General features: G+C 38.8%; 1 protein-coding gene across 4 annotated transcripts in view; it reads left to right on the plus strand.

Annotated features, from left to right (window-relative positions):
* Nucleotides 1–6,947, plus strand: part of fgfr3 (fibroblast growth factor receptor 3) — an 86,948-nt gene extending 80,001 nt beyond the window's left edge. For all 4 annotated transcript variants that reach the window (XM_067613721.1, XM_067613722.1, XM_067613723.1 and 1 more), the window contains exon 18: nucleotides 964–6,947. In XM_067613721.1, the coding sequence (XP_067469822.1) occupies nucleotides 964–1,128 (165 nt within the window). In that variant the 3' untranslated portion in view covers nucleotides 1,129–6,947. The remainder of the gene's footprint in view (nucleotides 1–963) is intronic.
* Nucleotides 6,948–14,849: the final 7,902 nt, after the last annotated feature.

The raw sequence follows: 14,849 nt of genomic DNA on the forward strand, positions 1-14,849 counted from the left end.
TTTCCTCACAACAGACGTTTTCTACTTCAGTCAGCATTTTAACGCATTTCCCACATATAACTTATTATGTCACATGATAAGGTAGCGAGCGTAATATTCACCAAACCGAGACGTCCTGCTGTAATCTTTATTGCTGCAGACTTGAACCGCAGGCTTGAACACGCACGGATGGATTTGAGAAGTTGACGTTTGTAATAAAGAAGGAGAAAAAGAAGTGAAATCCTGCTACTGTAGTTTGTTTACTCAGCCTCCGGAGCCGGCGGAAGTTGGCAGTGACACAGCTTCTGGAAGCTAACCAATCAGAACAGAGAAAAGAGAACAGGAGCTAAAACAGCCTGTTATAGACAGAGGCTGAACTGAGGGGCTGTATAAAGGGCCATTATAGGATAAATAAGGATTTCTTTTTTTTTTTAACTGTGAAACCATGCAGAGCTACTTCGGTGGAGTCCCAGAATAAAAATACAGAGCTGGAAATGAGCATAATAGGTCCCATTTAAAGCCAAAAGCATTTAAGGCGCAGTGAAACAGCAGTTAGAGCGTATTTATCTTCTGTAATGTGACCTATTTATGACTGTTTGCTTCCACCCACGCCTACCTCACTTCACCACAGTCGTTAGATCTGGAGATGGAGGACAGTTTGACAATTTCAGCACAGTTTGAGAACATTTTTTAAACCACATTCTTTAGAAATGTGAACAAAGTCTTGCCAAAGTGCCAACAAAAAATGTTTTTTGAAATCCAAACATACACCTCCTGCTATGATATCCCTGCAGCTAGCTAAATGACACACAAGCTAACAAATATTCATGGATGCACATGGATACAGGAGTAGAACTTGAAAAATGTCAGTTTTAAGTATTTAAAGTTAAGATCAAACTATATAATTCTTCATTTAATTATGTGACCACAGAGGAAGTTTGATCGTGACACCCCTAGATTAACCTCTGACCTCTCCTCTGACAGGAGTACCTGGACCTGTCGGTGCCCTTCGAGCAGTACTCGCCCACCTGTCAGGACTCCAACAGCACCTGCTCCTCAGGAGACGACTCGGTGTTCGCCCATGACCCGCTGCCTGACGAGCCCTGTCTTCCCAAACAGCTTCCCAGTAACGGGGTGATTAGGACATAAAACCTGAGCTGGGGGGGGGGGGGTAGGAGGGAGGTTGGACATTAACCCCTCATCCCCCCCCCTTGACTAATAATCACCTCTCAGTGACTCAAGCTCCTCAAGATATGGAAATAAAAACTCAGCATGCAATACTTCCACAGCGCTTCAGCTCTTCGATTCGTCTTAAAACCTTCGGTCGAAAATCCTCTTTGACTGAGTTTTTCTTCCTCCTCCTCCTCCTCCTCCTCCTCCTCCCCAAGAGACTCTTGAAACATTGAAGGATTATTTTTTTGCCATTGAACCATGTTTGTGTTCTTCTTTTCAGAAATGAAATTATATTTTTGTACTCGGGCCAGTCTTTTGTTACGGACAATCTGCGGGGGGGAACCATTCCGTGCCTACTGGGATAAAACCTCCTGAGACTGACAGACAAAAAAAAAAAAAAAAAAAAGGATACAAGAGGAGGAAATGAAGGACATTGGTCAGTGACGATTCAGTTGGCGAGAAGCAGACACATCCGATCTTATCCTCGCTTCTCTACGGAGCCCTGAGATATAAAAAAAAGTTTGAGATCGGAAAGAAAAATCGACAAGAAACCAGCAAAGCCAGAACCAACTCAACGATGGGACTCGTTCTTCCGAAGACACTCAACAATTTGTTCAACTGTCTGGAGTTCAAAACAAGAGAGGATGTACATGAGCATAATCGTGAATTCGTACGCCATCGTCACGTTTTTAGCATCCCGAAAAAAGCAGTTTTGTGATAATCATGGAACAAACTCCTCATCGTTATGTGAGGTGAAGTTTCAGCATTTCAGGGCCATTCAGTAATAAGTACAGTAAGGTTCGGAGGTTGTTTTTTTTTTTTTTTATGTATCTAGAAAATGATTTATTGTAAATATATAAATGCAAATATGTATCATATTGCCATGTACTTAAAAGACAAAAAATTACATTTTTAAAGTATTGTTTTAGAATTGAAGCATTGCAATCTAGAAGACACTGTCATGAACGTGTAAAACATTTAATCATTTAAAGTGATACAGAAAAGGTTTATTTGAATAATTAACGTGTATATTTGTAAAGATATTTATAGACTTAACATGTGGTTCTTAAGTTCGAAAGGTCTAGTTTAGGATTTTAGTACTGTACGCAAAGATTTTTATTTCAATTTTTGTAACTTATTTTACAACAGAACTGCGACGTTATTTTTCACAACTGGCAGACTTCTCTGGTTTTTTGATCCATCTTTTTTGTTTGTTTACAGTTTTAAAATAAGAATGTATGACAGACGGGAAGATGAATTTTTTTTTCTTTTTAGAGCGAGTGTGATTCGACCACCAGAGGGGGGACTCGCGAAGCCGAAGGCTCCTGCCGAAAACTGTAAAATTGAAGGAGTCGGAGGTTTCAGCTGAGTTCATATTCTGGTTTGAAAAGTTGACGTTTGCAATATCAAAGCAACGATTAACTCTTGCTGGGCAAGAAATAGCAGCGCTTTCATGGTATGTGCCAGAGAGGCCTTTTAGTGTGACTAAAGTACTTAAAGACATATTAAACATCTACAAACTATGAGCTGTGAATCATAAATGAAGCCTTCAGAGAACCTCATCAGCCTGTTTTAAGGAAAATTTTCCCACTGATACTGTTTCACTGTTCAGTCTGTAATGGCCCTCGAATTTAATCCCACAATGCTTTGCTCCTGAGATGACACGTGTAAATAACAGTTACTTAAAACAACACCTGTCAGCAGAAATGCTCGATGATTAATTAACTGAGAGAAAACCACTGAATATTTAGAATAGTCATTTCACGAATAAAGGAGCACTTTCAGACTTAACTTCAATCATGGACTACACTTCCCAGAATGCTTGTTAAGCAACCGGAGAACATGCATGAACTTGTGGCATTCAGAAAAATGTGAAAACATGCAAAAGAAACAGTGATAGCGAAAGATTTTTTTAGAGTGAAAGAACAAAAATATACCTAAACTTATTCTGCGTTTTAACTGCAATGCATTCTGGGGTTTTGAGTTCAGTTAGGCTAGTTTAGTGATGAACTACACTTCCCAGAATGCTTTTTAAGCCACCAGAGAATGTGCTTGTACTTGTGGCATTTAGAAAAATGTGAAAATATGCAAAAGAAACAGTGATAGCGATAGATTTTTGAAGAGCAAAAGAATAAAATATTACCTAAAATTATTCTGTGCTTTAGCTGCAATGCATTCTGGTATTTTGAGTCCAGTTAAGAGTGCAGAAATTGTTCTTTGTTCCTCTTTAACAGTGAATGTCTTCCTAGTATAAAATGAACCTCTTTGATTCTGAGCCATGACACCAAAATACAACATTTACCACTTTATTTACAAAAAACACTAAATGACAAAAAGGACGTGAAATTGAAAATGACACACCTGTAACAGTGTTACAGCACCTATAGGTGGATTTTTCTTCTTTTGAAAGGTGCTTCTGAAGGCTTCAAACTCTTATATTGTACCAGAAAGGTCACAGGGTCGATGCTAACAAGCTGCGTGCGGTGTCGACGTGCCCTTGAACAAGACACTCACGGATAAAAAAATTTTTTTTAAAAAAAACGTCAGCTTGAAGGTAGAGATGTAAAAGCTGTTATGTCCTTTAGTGCTTGAGTGTTACTAAAACACCTGCCCAGACGCTTGAGATTTTATCGCTGCTCTTTAGTATTAATAATGAAATGAAGGCATGCTCGTGCGACTTTACAGATTGCACAGCAAATATAAAATATATAGTATATATATATCAGTTTGTTAGAGGAGACTCTGAAGTCTGTGGTGGATCCTTCTTCAAGCTTCTTGAGAAAAAAAGTGCCAAATTAGTCTTAAAAGTCTATTTCACCGAGTTCTCCAGATCTCTGAACCAAATACTGCACTGTCGAATGTAGGCGGGTGGAGGTTACACGGTGCAGGGAAGGATCATGGGATTGCCAAAAGGATATATCTCCCCCCTCCCACAACCCCCAACACACCCCCCACCACCACCACCCCTCTCTTTTTTAAAATGCAGTGGTTTCTCCAGCTGACCCCAAAAAAAGGCATAAGGGTTGAAATGTTTACAGAGTCTGTTTTTAGCAAAGTCACAAAAGGGAAAGCGACATTTCAAGTGGCATTGAAGGCTTCAGAAACACGATTCACTCGCTGCTAAATGGAAACGGTGTTAACACTTTATTTTGCAACGGCCTTATTCCAGTGTAGAGACTGTGTCAGTACTTCATGAAATCTCCTCTTTACTTAAAGTACTTAAAAGAGTGAAAGTTTGTATTTAATTGTGTCACTACACTTGGAGATTTTCACATTTTAATCACCAAATTATGTATTAACGGTACGTTTTTTAATTCTACACAGAAACGAGGCTTTTGTAAAGTGAAGTCTTGCACAAGCAGAATGCAGTTATCCTGATGTATCTCTGTTTTCACTACAGTTTTGGCCCAAATCTATGAAGTGCCTGGAATAATTTAGCAAACAAAAAAGAGGACAGATTAATTTTGATCATGTTTTGAATGTATAAAAAAAAAAAAACATAAAAAAAAGCAGTTCTCGCTAGAAGCAGGCTATCAAAGTACAAGCTTGTTTTGGTTTCTGAGTGAACAAGACAGACAAAAAAAAGGCACTTCTGTAAAGAATGGATGGATCTAATGAAACGGATGGTGGGTTTTTTTATTTATTCTTCCATGCTGGGTAAAAGCTTTCCCTATGGTGAGAGTATTTTTTATTCATGTTGTTTTTCATTAAAAGAGCCAGAAGATGATGATGATGATGATGATAATGATGATGTAGAGTAGTCATTTTACTAAATACTGATGCCCCCCATCAGGCTTTTCCTCCTGGCTTAACTTATCCTGTATTTCATTTTATTTTATTTTATTCTGAAGCCCTCCCTGGCCTTTTTTCTGTCTCCTAGTCGAGCTTTTTTTACCGACGGTTGGATCGCTTTTAAAATGGATGTGTTGTTTTTGACATGTGTCAACAAAAGTTTGGAGTTACTGTATGTTCCAAAATGCTGGATATAATTAACAGAAGATAAAAAAATGGCAACCAGGAACTAAAGCTATCAACTTTCCTTCAGGTTTTTAAAAGATGAAGCCCTTCCTTTTGGACTTAAACTAAGCTGACGTTAACAATTAGACAGTTTGATGATGTTTATGTGATACTTTTTAAACTTTTTTGTAAATCCCACAATGAAAATGTTATGTTCTTGGGCTGTTTTATTCTAGAAAATGTGATGTTTCATGTCAGTTAAGATGCTGCTAAACCAAGATAAGAGGAAACATCAAATTCGTCTATTTAAAATTTAAAGGACAGGTTCACAATTTTTCAAGTCTTTCTTAAAACAACAGTCAGGAGCCCAAATGAACACTGAAACAGGTTTTTCTTGCTGTAATCATTCCTCCTGTTCATACTGATCATTAGAAGATCCCTTCATAATGTGCTTACAATATAAATGATGGGGGACAAAATCCACAGTCCTCCTGTGCAAAAATGTATTTAAAAGTTGATCTGTAGATAATATGAAGCTTTTGTTAGGCATGTAAAGTGGATATCTTCCACAGTTACAGTCTTTTTAGTCGACAGACATTGTTTTTGGTTGAAGCTTCATATTAGCTTCAGATAAACTTTTAAACATGTTTTTGCACAGATGGAGGACTGTGGATTTTGGCCCCCCATCATTTACATTGTAAGTGTATTATGAAGGGATCTACTAATGGTCTGTATGAACAGGAAGAACGATTACGGCAAGAAAAAACATGTCAGCGTTCATTTGGGCTCCTGACTGTTGTTTTAAGACAGATTTGAAAACCGATTAACCTATTCTTTAGCCGTATCAGCAAAATATAATCAATGCAAAAATATCAGTACAGAGCTTTAAAAAAAAAACAAAAAAACACACAAATCCATTTTAAGAGTGAACATGTTTGTTTTCTTTGCTCCCTCAGCAGGGAGGGACTCTTACTGTATGTACAGTCACACATCGGCCTTTAACCACCTGTCGTCTCCACTCTGACTGACTTATTTATTCTCTGTCTGTTCTGTTACACGAAAAGAAAAAAAAATCAGGATTGAAGATGAAACTGGGAGGAGATGAGACGTTATCTCAGAGATACGTCTTTGCTTCCAGAGATATCAAAAAATACACATAGTTCTCATATTTTTTATTTTTTATTTTCCAAGTTGGAATGGTTAGTTTTCACACAGCTCTCCTCTGTTTTGTTTTTTTTTTATCCATTTTATCATGCAGTCCTAACACACCAGATTAATTTATAGTTTGCTTTTACGTTGCTGATGTACATAAGTAGAGTTTTATGTAGCTGTGTGAGCTATTTTGTAAGAATCTTAGAGAGGAAATGATTTTCATATACGTTTTATTTTTATTTTTTTCTTTCATCACATTTCACTTTGCATTCCACTTCAGGTTTTTTTTACAATAGTGAGACAAAAAACATGTTTGTCCTTTGATTTTTTTTTTTTTTTTTTTTAATTTTATTTTCCAATCCCACATAATTTATTTTTCCTCCCTCTGTACTCATGTTTTTTAACATAGAAAAGGTGGAACTAACCATTTGGCATTATGTGATATTTTTATTTGTAATTCATAGCTTCTTTGTTGCAATGTACCTGTTTTGATCATGATGAATCCTCTGTAACATTCCACCACAACAACCCCTCTGGGCAAACATCTCCCACTGGGGAAAGAAAGAACAATTTCACAACTCTCTCTCTATGTCTCTCTCTCTCTCTCTCTCTCTCTCTCTCTCTCTCTCTGTGCCTGACAAACTATGCTGTCAAAAAAGGTTTTCAATAAACATGTTATAATAGCATTTGTTGTCAACGGTGTGTCTGTCGCTGAGATCGTGTATTTTGAAAATGTAAACAGTTTCTGTGGCAAAAACAAGTCGAACAAAAAAAAAAAAAAAAAAAAACAGACTTTGTGATTCACAGTGAACAAATCATCAAGTTTAGAAGTTTATGTTAATGAAAATGAAACCAAAATACCACAAAGTACACATGTCAGAGTGTTTGTTTGCCTGGTGTGTCTCCGTTTGTTTTGTCTGCACACTGTCAGTACACTCGGATATATCGGTGCTTGTTCTGCTTCTACACAAACTAACCAGACCGCTGACGACAAACAAACCTCGGTCATGGATGGTACGTACAGAAGGATAAAAAGAATCAAAGCTTAAATGTCCACTTATTTGTTTCCAGAGCTTTCCATTCTTTGAGGAATGGATTAGCTCAAATGTAACGAGGTGAGCTAAATGTAGGTTTTAGGTCCCGTGATAAAAGTGGTCCTGTGGGGTGTCTGTTACAAGGTGAGGGTCATGTGACCAAGTGGCTGCTGAACTAGCACTAGCATGAAATCAAAAGTCAAAATATTGTCAACATGTTTTTTAAATGTTAATAGTTTTGTATTATTAGAATGAAGAAAAAAGGTCATAGGAAAAATATCAGAAATGCTCCTTTTTGTCTCAGTCAGCAGGGGGGCGTGTCGGAGGCTTGTTTGATTGACAACAGCTAGCAGGCTACTGGTTATTCGGTTTAATGAGTGACCCTTAACTGGCAAATTTCAGTGCAGTGCGTCTTGTTGGTCGTAGTGATGGCAGCTGTTGAAAATACAGAACCAACATGTAGGTGTCCTCCTAAAATCCTTTATCAGTTTCACTTAAACTTTATTTACACTAACCATTTACATAAGTTAAATTGTGCTCAGCAAGACGCATTCACCTCTCATAACGTTTCTTATAATGTGGGAAACAAAACGTTGCATATAAGCTGGTAGTGCAGTTATAACATTCAAATCTTGGGATTTGATGCAGGTTGCCAGTTAACATGGTGAGCCGTTAAACCAAAACAACGGCGTTGCAAAGCACAGAATGAGATACTAAGAAAGTAAACAAACCCTAACCCTGTACCTACAAGTCATGGACAGACGGTGTGTCACTAACAGGGATTTTGAAGAGCAGTGATCAAACCAGCATCTAATAGGTCCAAAGTGATATTTTCAGGTATGTTTACATGCTGTTTAATGTGCTGCAGCTGAGCAGCTAATTAGCTACCTAACCTGCTAACTGATATTAGCGGTGCACTTTTCTCTGGTGTTTGTTTGGTGGCTCATTCAACAAACTAAGCTGCAGGACAAGACGTATGTTCATGTTTTGCAAGTTAGATAAGAAGGAGACTTTAGCAGGAAAGCTAATGTGGGTTGTCGTTCAGAGTCTGTGGCTCTTGTGTTGTGTAGCAGGAGAGGACAAACTAAGCTGCAGGACAAGACGTATGTTCATGTTTTGCAAGTTAGATAAGAAGGAGACTTTAGCAGGAAAGCTAATGTGGGTTGTTGTTCAGAGTCTGTGGCTCTTGTGTTGTGTAGCAGGAGGCAATCAGGCTCAGTGTGACCATCTGCTCTGCCTGTGATAGAACAACATGTCAGAGAGCTTTATTCACGATTTGATTTGCTGTATCAAAATAAGGACTCCAGCTATGAAATACAAGAATTTAAAATGTAGATTTCTCCCTTTTGGTTTCTGATTTTTCTCTGGAAGGAGAAGTGATTTACAGAGCTGATATGTATGTCGTTGTAGTAGACAAAAAAGGCTGTTTAAATTCAGTTTTCTACAATCCACCTGCATGTAAGCTGCGGTTTAAAGCAGCTATAATCATAGTTTCATAATATTAACGTATCAGATGAAGTGTGTAATGTGAGGGTTTGGCTCATAGTGAAGAACCTACAGAGAATTATCAGTGACTCTGAAGCTCCCCTCACCTTTACAGATTTTTATAGTGAGTTTCAGCTCATTGTTCAGCTGTCCAGCTACAACTTTACTTTTTTGGTTTCAGTGACAGTTTTGGCCACAGCTGGCAGCTGTTTTCAGAGAAAAAGACCTAAAAAAGAAAAAAAAAAAACTCTCTGTACACTACCTGCTCAGCAACAACTGGCAAACTGACACAGTTAGCGACTAGCTGGTGCAAATACTGTAGTAGAGCAGAAGTGGAGCTAAAAGAGAGCGAATATTGGACTCACATTCACCAGGTGGACAGAAACACGACTCCAAATGAATAATAATGTTGTTCCGTGACTGCTGGATGTGGAAATAAGCAACAGTTTGCAGACAAGTTCAACATATCAACTTAAAGGGTGATGATATGTCATGTTGTGTGCACAGTTTGTTTCCGCTGCCCCCAAGTGGCCAAAAAAAATCAGTTAATGCAGATTTCTCACAGCAATTTGATTTCCTGTGTGCATGTAAATGTAGTTCAAATATTTAAATATTGTTTCGAATTTCAAGCTAATATTGAAAATTTGTATTTTATAAAGCAAACTAAACAAAAATGTAATTACAGAATGGCATGCGTACAGGATGCTGTACGGGAAAAGTAAACTGGATGAAGACATCAGTAAACGAGCGACAACTCTGAATCACCGGTATTCTCCTTTAAATTGCAGCAGGAAATGCAGGCAGCAGAGGTTTCTGCCCCCAGTTCCTGTTGATTTTGTCACACAGTGAACAAATTAGCCTCTCATAGCATCTTAACTGCTCTTTAATCATGGAAAGTCTTTGCCCCTCTGTCTTTGTTTGCTGAGTACAGTTCCACGCCCTCCCTCGCCGCCTCGCTGGCTGCAGCTCAGTAAACGGCTGGTGGGAGGGGAAGGAACAGGCAGGCAGGCAGGCAGGCAGGCAGGGGAGGACGGGGTTTCTCGGGGGGTACTGAAGCCACTCGGCCGGGTGGGAGGGCAAAGCTGGACAGTGACAGAGGGAGAGAGAGGGGTCTATGTATTCAGGCTTTTGGCCCTCAGCCCGTCTCAAGTGCGTCCTGAGGGGAACATCCTGCCCCTCGTTGGAACTTCCTCGGCCGGCTGAAGTGGCCCATTCACGGAGGTCTTGTGAGGGGGGCTTGTTTTCGCTGCTAAATGGATGTTTCTGTTTCAGAGGTGTTTGCGCTGGTGGACGCTTTCCATTCCTCCCCCCTCCTCCTCCTCCTCCTCCTTCTTTCTCCCTTTTTCTCCTTCTCCTTGCCCCTCTGTTTCTTCTCCCCACTCCCCTCTCTCTCTCTCTCTGCTAAACATCCCCTCGGCTGTTCATCAACCCCCTTTGCACTGCCGTACAACCTTTAAACCACCTCTCACCCTGCCTACCAGAGGAGGAGCCGTGATGTACAGTAGATATAAACTGATATTACTAAAGTTACATTTTTGTGGGATATTGTCCTGTTGGTCAATTCACAGCAACTTGTTAAGTGATGACAACAAATAATAAGAAATAAGAACTCTACCACTAAATAAACAATGTGTCGTTGGTACATGCACATACAGTGGAAGTGTTTTCTGGTCTGATGCTAGCTATCGGCAGGACGACATCATTTTTCTGCTCCTTTCAAAAGTGTTACAAACCATGTAATGATGTGACAAGGCTAGTTTGAGGTTCGGTTGGGCACAAAAACAACTTGGTTAAGTTTAGTGAAAGATTATGGTCTGTGATAAAACGCGTGCTTTGTTAAGAATAGGGAAATTGTGGTTTCGGGTTAAAATTACTACTTCCTTAATGTTAGGGGACCTTCCTCGTCATGGTTACAGTAACAACCATGTGGTTGAGATTGCGGATAAGATTGTTTAAAAAAAAACAATGTTCTTTTGTGACAAAGAAGTCGCCGGATGAATCACTTAATTTGTCCGTTTGATCCCGGTTGCTAGAGAGCTTCTGTTACTTGAACATAAACGTGTTGTTTTTGCTAAAATGCCTCCTCCAGTGGATAAGAATGGTGCGATTTGTTGCTGTCAACTGCTAACAAAGTAATCAAGATTTGATTGATTTTCTAATTTTACAAGACAATACAGTAGTAGAGTTTTGTCACTTCTAATTTCTATCCTCAGTGTGTTCCTGCCAGTTCCAGTCACCTGATTCCCACTCCACCTTTAGCCTCCTGGTATATTTGGCTAGATTATTGACTACTGAGCCTTACTAGCTCAAATATTCAATCATTTTTTTGCCTGTTCTGATACATTGTCTACCTGTTGTTGACCTCTGCCTGCCAAACATTCATATATAAACATTCATATATTCAGCCATTACATTTTAGTATAGAGTAGTTAGAGGTGGAAGTAGTTAATGTGGGTGTCCAGGGTTCAGGAGGTAAAAGTCTTGTTCATTTTGTGCATAGACAATGTTGGGCGACTGGTTGAATCATCAGAATAAAATATGAGCAAATGCATTTAAAAAACATCTGCTTCTATGAGCTTAAAGATTTCCTCCAAACATCTTATAGGACATATAAAAATCTCTCCTCAGAAGATTGTTGTTGCTCAAAAACTCCATGGAAAAGTTTGGTCTCATCTTGAACAAGAACATCTGCAGATTAATTCCATAACCGATATATTATGATAACTTCAAAGGCTTGCCTTAAACAATCATTAACAAAGCCACAATATGCATCATATCCATCATAGCAGCGGTGGACCAGACTAGATTCTTTGTTAGAGGAATGTAAGGTGTTTTAGACAAATTCTGACAGTTAAAGACATGACTTGCTTCCTCACTCAGGGAGAGATACACACACGTAAATGCAAACACATAGAAAAAAAAAACACTGTTTCTAACTGTACTTCCACAGTTGTGCACGCCTGCGTAAACACACTCTGTGTCACTACCACTGAAGGCAGTAGAGGAACGGATACTTCTGGGGCCACACAGAGTATCCACAGCAACCACAACACACACTCTCACAGGTACACACATACATGCACACACACACACACACACACACACATACATGCACACACACAGACCACAATGGATATCACTTAAACCACAAGGAGGAACAATGAGGTTTGATGCAAGCTGAAGTAAGCCATGGGGAACTTTGGGAAACAGACACACACACACACACACAGTGTAATGTTTTTGTCTGTTGTTAGATGTTGTAAATGATCTTGTATTCAGTATTAACCAGACAATTCTTCCTCTTCATCAGTGGTGTGCACAGACTCTTAAGGACAGGTTCAGTACTGAAATTGGTTTTCCTCGCTGTAATCATTCCTCCTGTTCATACTATTAAAAGATCCCCTTCAAATGTGCTTTCTACATAAGTGACGGGGGCCAAAATCCACAGTGTGTCCACTAGGGATGTGCAGAGAGCCCAGTATTTGTATTTGTATTTGTACTTGTACTTGTTGAGGCAGCAAAATTATTTGTATCTGTATTTGTATTCGAATAAAAGTGGAAATCCTGTTTTTGTATTTATTACGCTTTTAATTGTAGAAAATTAAAGTGTTACAATAAGTGTTCATGAATAAATTACCTTACGAAGGAGGTCCCCACAACGGGTCTTGAACTGGAGTCTCCCAGATCATAGATGACTGCGCTGATTACTGAGCAGCACACCATGTGACATGTAGTAGAACTTCAAAAGTGATTCTTGCTTTGCACTTTTCATTCATTGCCTATTTTTTACAACCTAACTTTGTGGAAAGGAGAAGGGGAACAACAGGTTATGGAGAGTCCTTTGGGACTTACCCCTGATAGATGTAACAGTGGAGCAGAGGAGAGAGACTGAGATGATGATGTAACCGACCTGCAAACTGGTATTTGACATGTTTTTTTTTTCCTCCCAAAATATTTGTATGAAACAAATATTCATATAAAACCCACTATTTGTGCTTTGCCAAATAATGTATTTGTATTCGGGCACACCCCTAGTGTCCACACAGTCAGGTTGTGAAGAAATGCATTTAAAAGCTTCATATCAAGTGGATATCTGCCACATTTACAGTCTTTTTAGCATCAAATTCCCTCTTTGTGTTTCCCTGTTGAGCTCCAGGGGAAATATAGTAAGACTGTAATGCTGAAAGATATCTACTTGATTTGACTCAGCACTGAGGCTTCACATTAGCTTCAGATAAACTTTTAAATATATTTTTGTACAGAAGGAGGACTGTGGATTTTGTCCCCCATCAATTACATTGTAAGTGCATTATGTAGTCTAATGGTCAGTATGAACAGGAGGACTGATTACAGCAAGAAAAACATGTTTCAGTGTTCATTTGGGCTCCCTGTTTTAAGACACACTTGAAAAATTGTGGATCTGTCCTTTAAGGGCAGGGCTGAAAATAAGAAAGGGGCAGTTCTTTCATATATTAAGGTAAGGGTTCACTTTTCCCTCAAGGTTGCAGAGAGGCACTTGATCTAACCATTGGGGCATTAGGGCCGACAGAGGGGCACTTGGGTTATTAACCATGGACTTGAAAAAAATCTTCTGTGATGGAATCTCTGCTTGGAATAATAAATTGTGTCTGACCTGTTTTTCCACAATTAATTTATTCAATTTATTCTGTTAAAAGTCTTTAAAATGGCATCTTGTCCTTCAAATTTCATTAAAAATGCATAATCTATAAATATGCAAATATTCATCTCAAAAGTTTAACTTCTGGACACAAGATGTCTCCTACTTCACTGAGAAGTCCATTCTCAGTGTTTGTGCACTGGAGGCTTCCACAGTTTCCATATCACACCTGTGTAAATCGTATACTGGCCCTCGATACTGGCTCAAAAATAGTTGTGATGTCACAAATCCTGTTCATAGGTTTACCCCTTAAACTAAAGGAACACAGAGAAACTTTCCACTTCCAGCAGATGAATGTGAATACAGCTTTCTAGTGTTAAACTTCTACACATACATCATTCTGCACAGTGACGTTAAAGCCCCTGGAAAGGCAAATCTATGATTGGCTATTAGTCATGTAATTTGTGATCTAATGTGCATTTAGTAAACACCTAAAAAGTATGAGAGCATAGCCTTTGACATAGCCTATGTAATTCTTTAGAAAGTCTCTCGCCCTTCCTTTGTTACTGGGTTGCAGTTAGGCGGGGCTAAACTAGGGAATTTATCACGTAATAAATACCTGCCCAATCATATTTAGGAGACAGATGATTGACGTGGCTATCTGGCCAAGCTGACTTCACAACACTTACTCTCATCTCCCCCATGAGAAAACAATGCTCAAAACTTGACAAAACTTTTCTTTGCTTTTAGCTAGCATGAGAATTCAAATTAGCTTGATATGGTTTGAAAGTTACTGTGTTAAGCTACCTAGCAGACTTGGGTACACCATCCTAATCGTATTAATCACGGAGTGGATAAGTAGCTCAAAAGTGTAGCATAGCAATGCTAATGCTAACCGTTTCATGTGAGTGAATGAAAGATGCTAAAACACTTAGCTTCATAGTCTGGAAGGTATAGTTCAATAAGAAGATATCTACTCTGGTCTGCTAGTTAGCCGATTAGTCGAGATAACCAGTAGACCACTGGTGTGGTTGATAATAAGCTCAAAAGTTTTGAATAGAAAAGCTAATGCTAACCGTTTCATGTAAGTGAATGGAAGATGCTAAAGCGATTAGCGCCATACTCCAGGAGGTATAGTTAAATAAAAACACAGTTTCAGGTGGTCTAACCTAGTTTGTTAGTTAGTGGATTATTCAAGCTTTCTAACCAAGTAGGGTCCATCTGATAGATTTGGTAGTTTATTCCATATCAGCAAAACGTTTTAAGTGAATGAATAGAAAATAAAACAGTACTTGAGCTGAAAGTGAGCTGTCAATCAAACATGATCTGGACACGCCCACACAGCCCTGAGCGTAATGAGCTATTTTTGAGCTAAGTTTTCTAATAGTTGTGAATGTTTGTTTTCATTCAGATTTTTGTGGATGGTTAATGAGACACTCAACTTTGATATC

The sequence above is a fragment of the Thunnus thynnus genome, chromosome 16, assembly GCF_963924715.1.
Source record: "Thunnus thynnus chromosome 16, fThuThy2.1, whole genome shotgun sequence".
Classification (NCBI taxonomy): domain Eukaryota; kingdom Metazoa; phylum Chordata; class Actinopteri; order Scombriformes; family Scombridae; genus Thunnus; species Thunnus thynnus.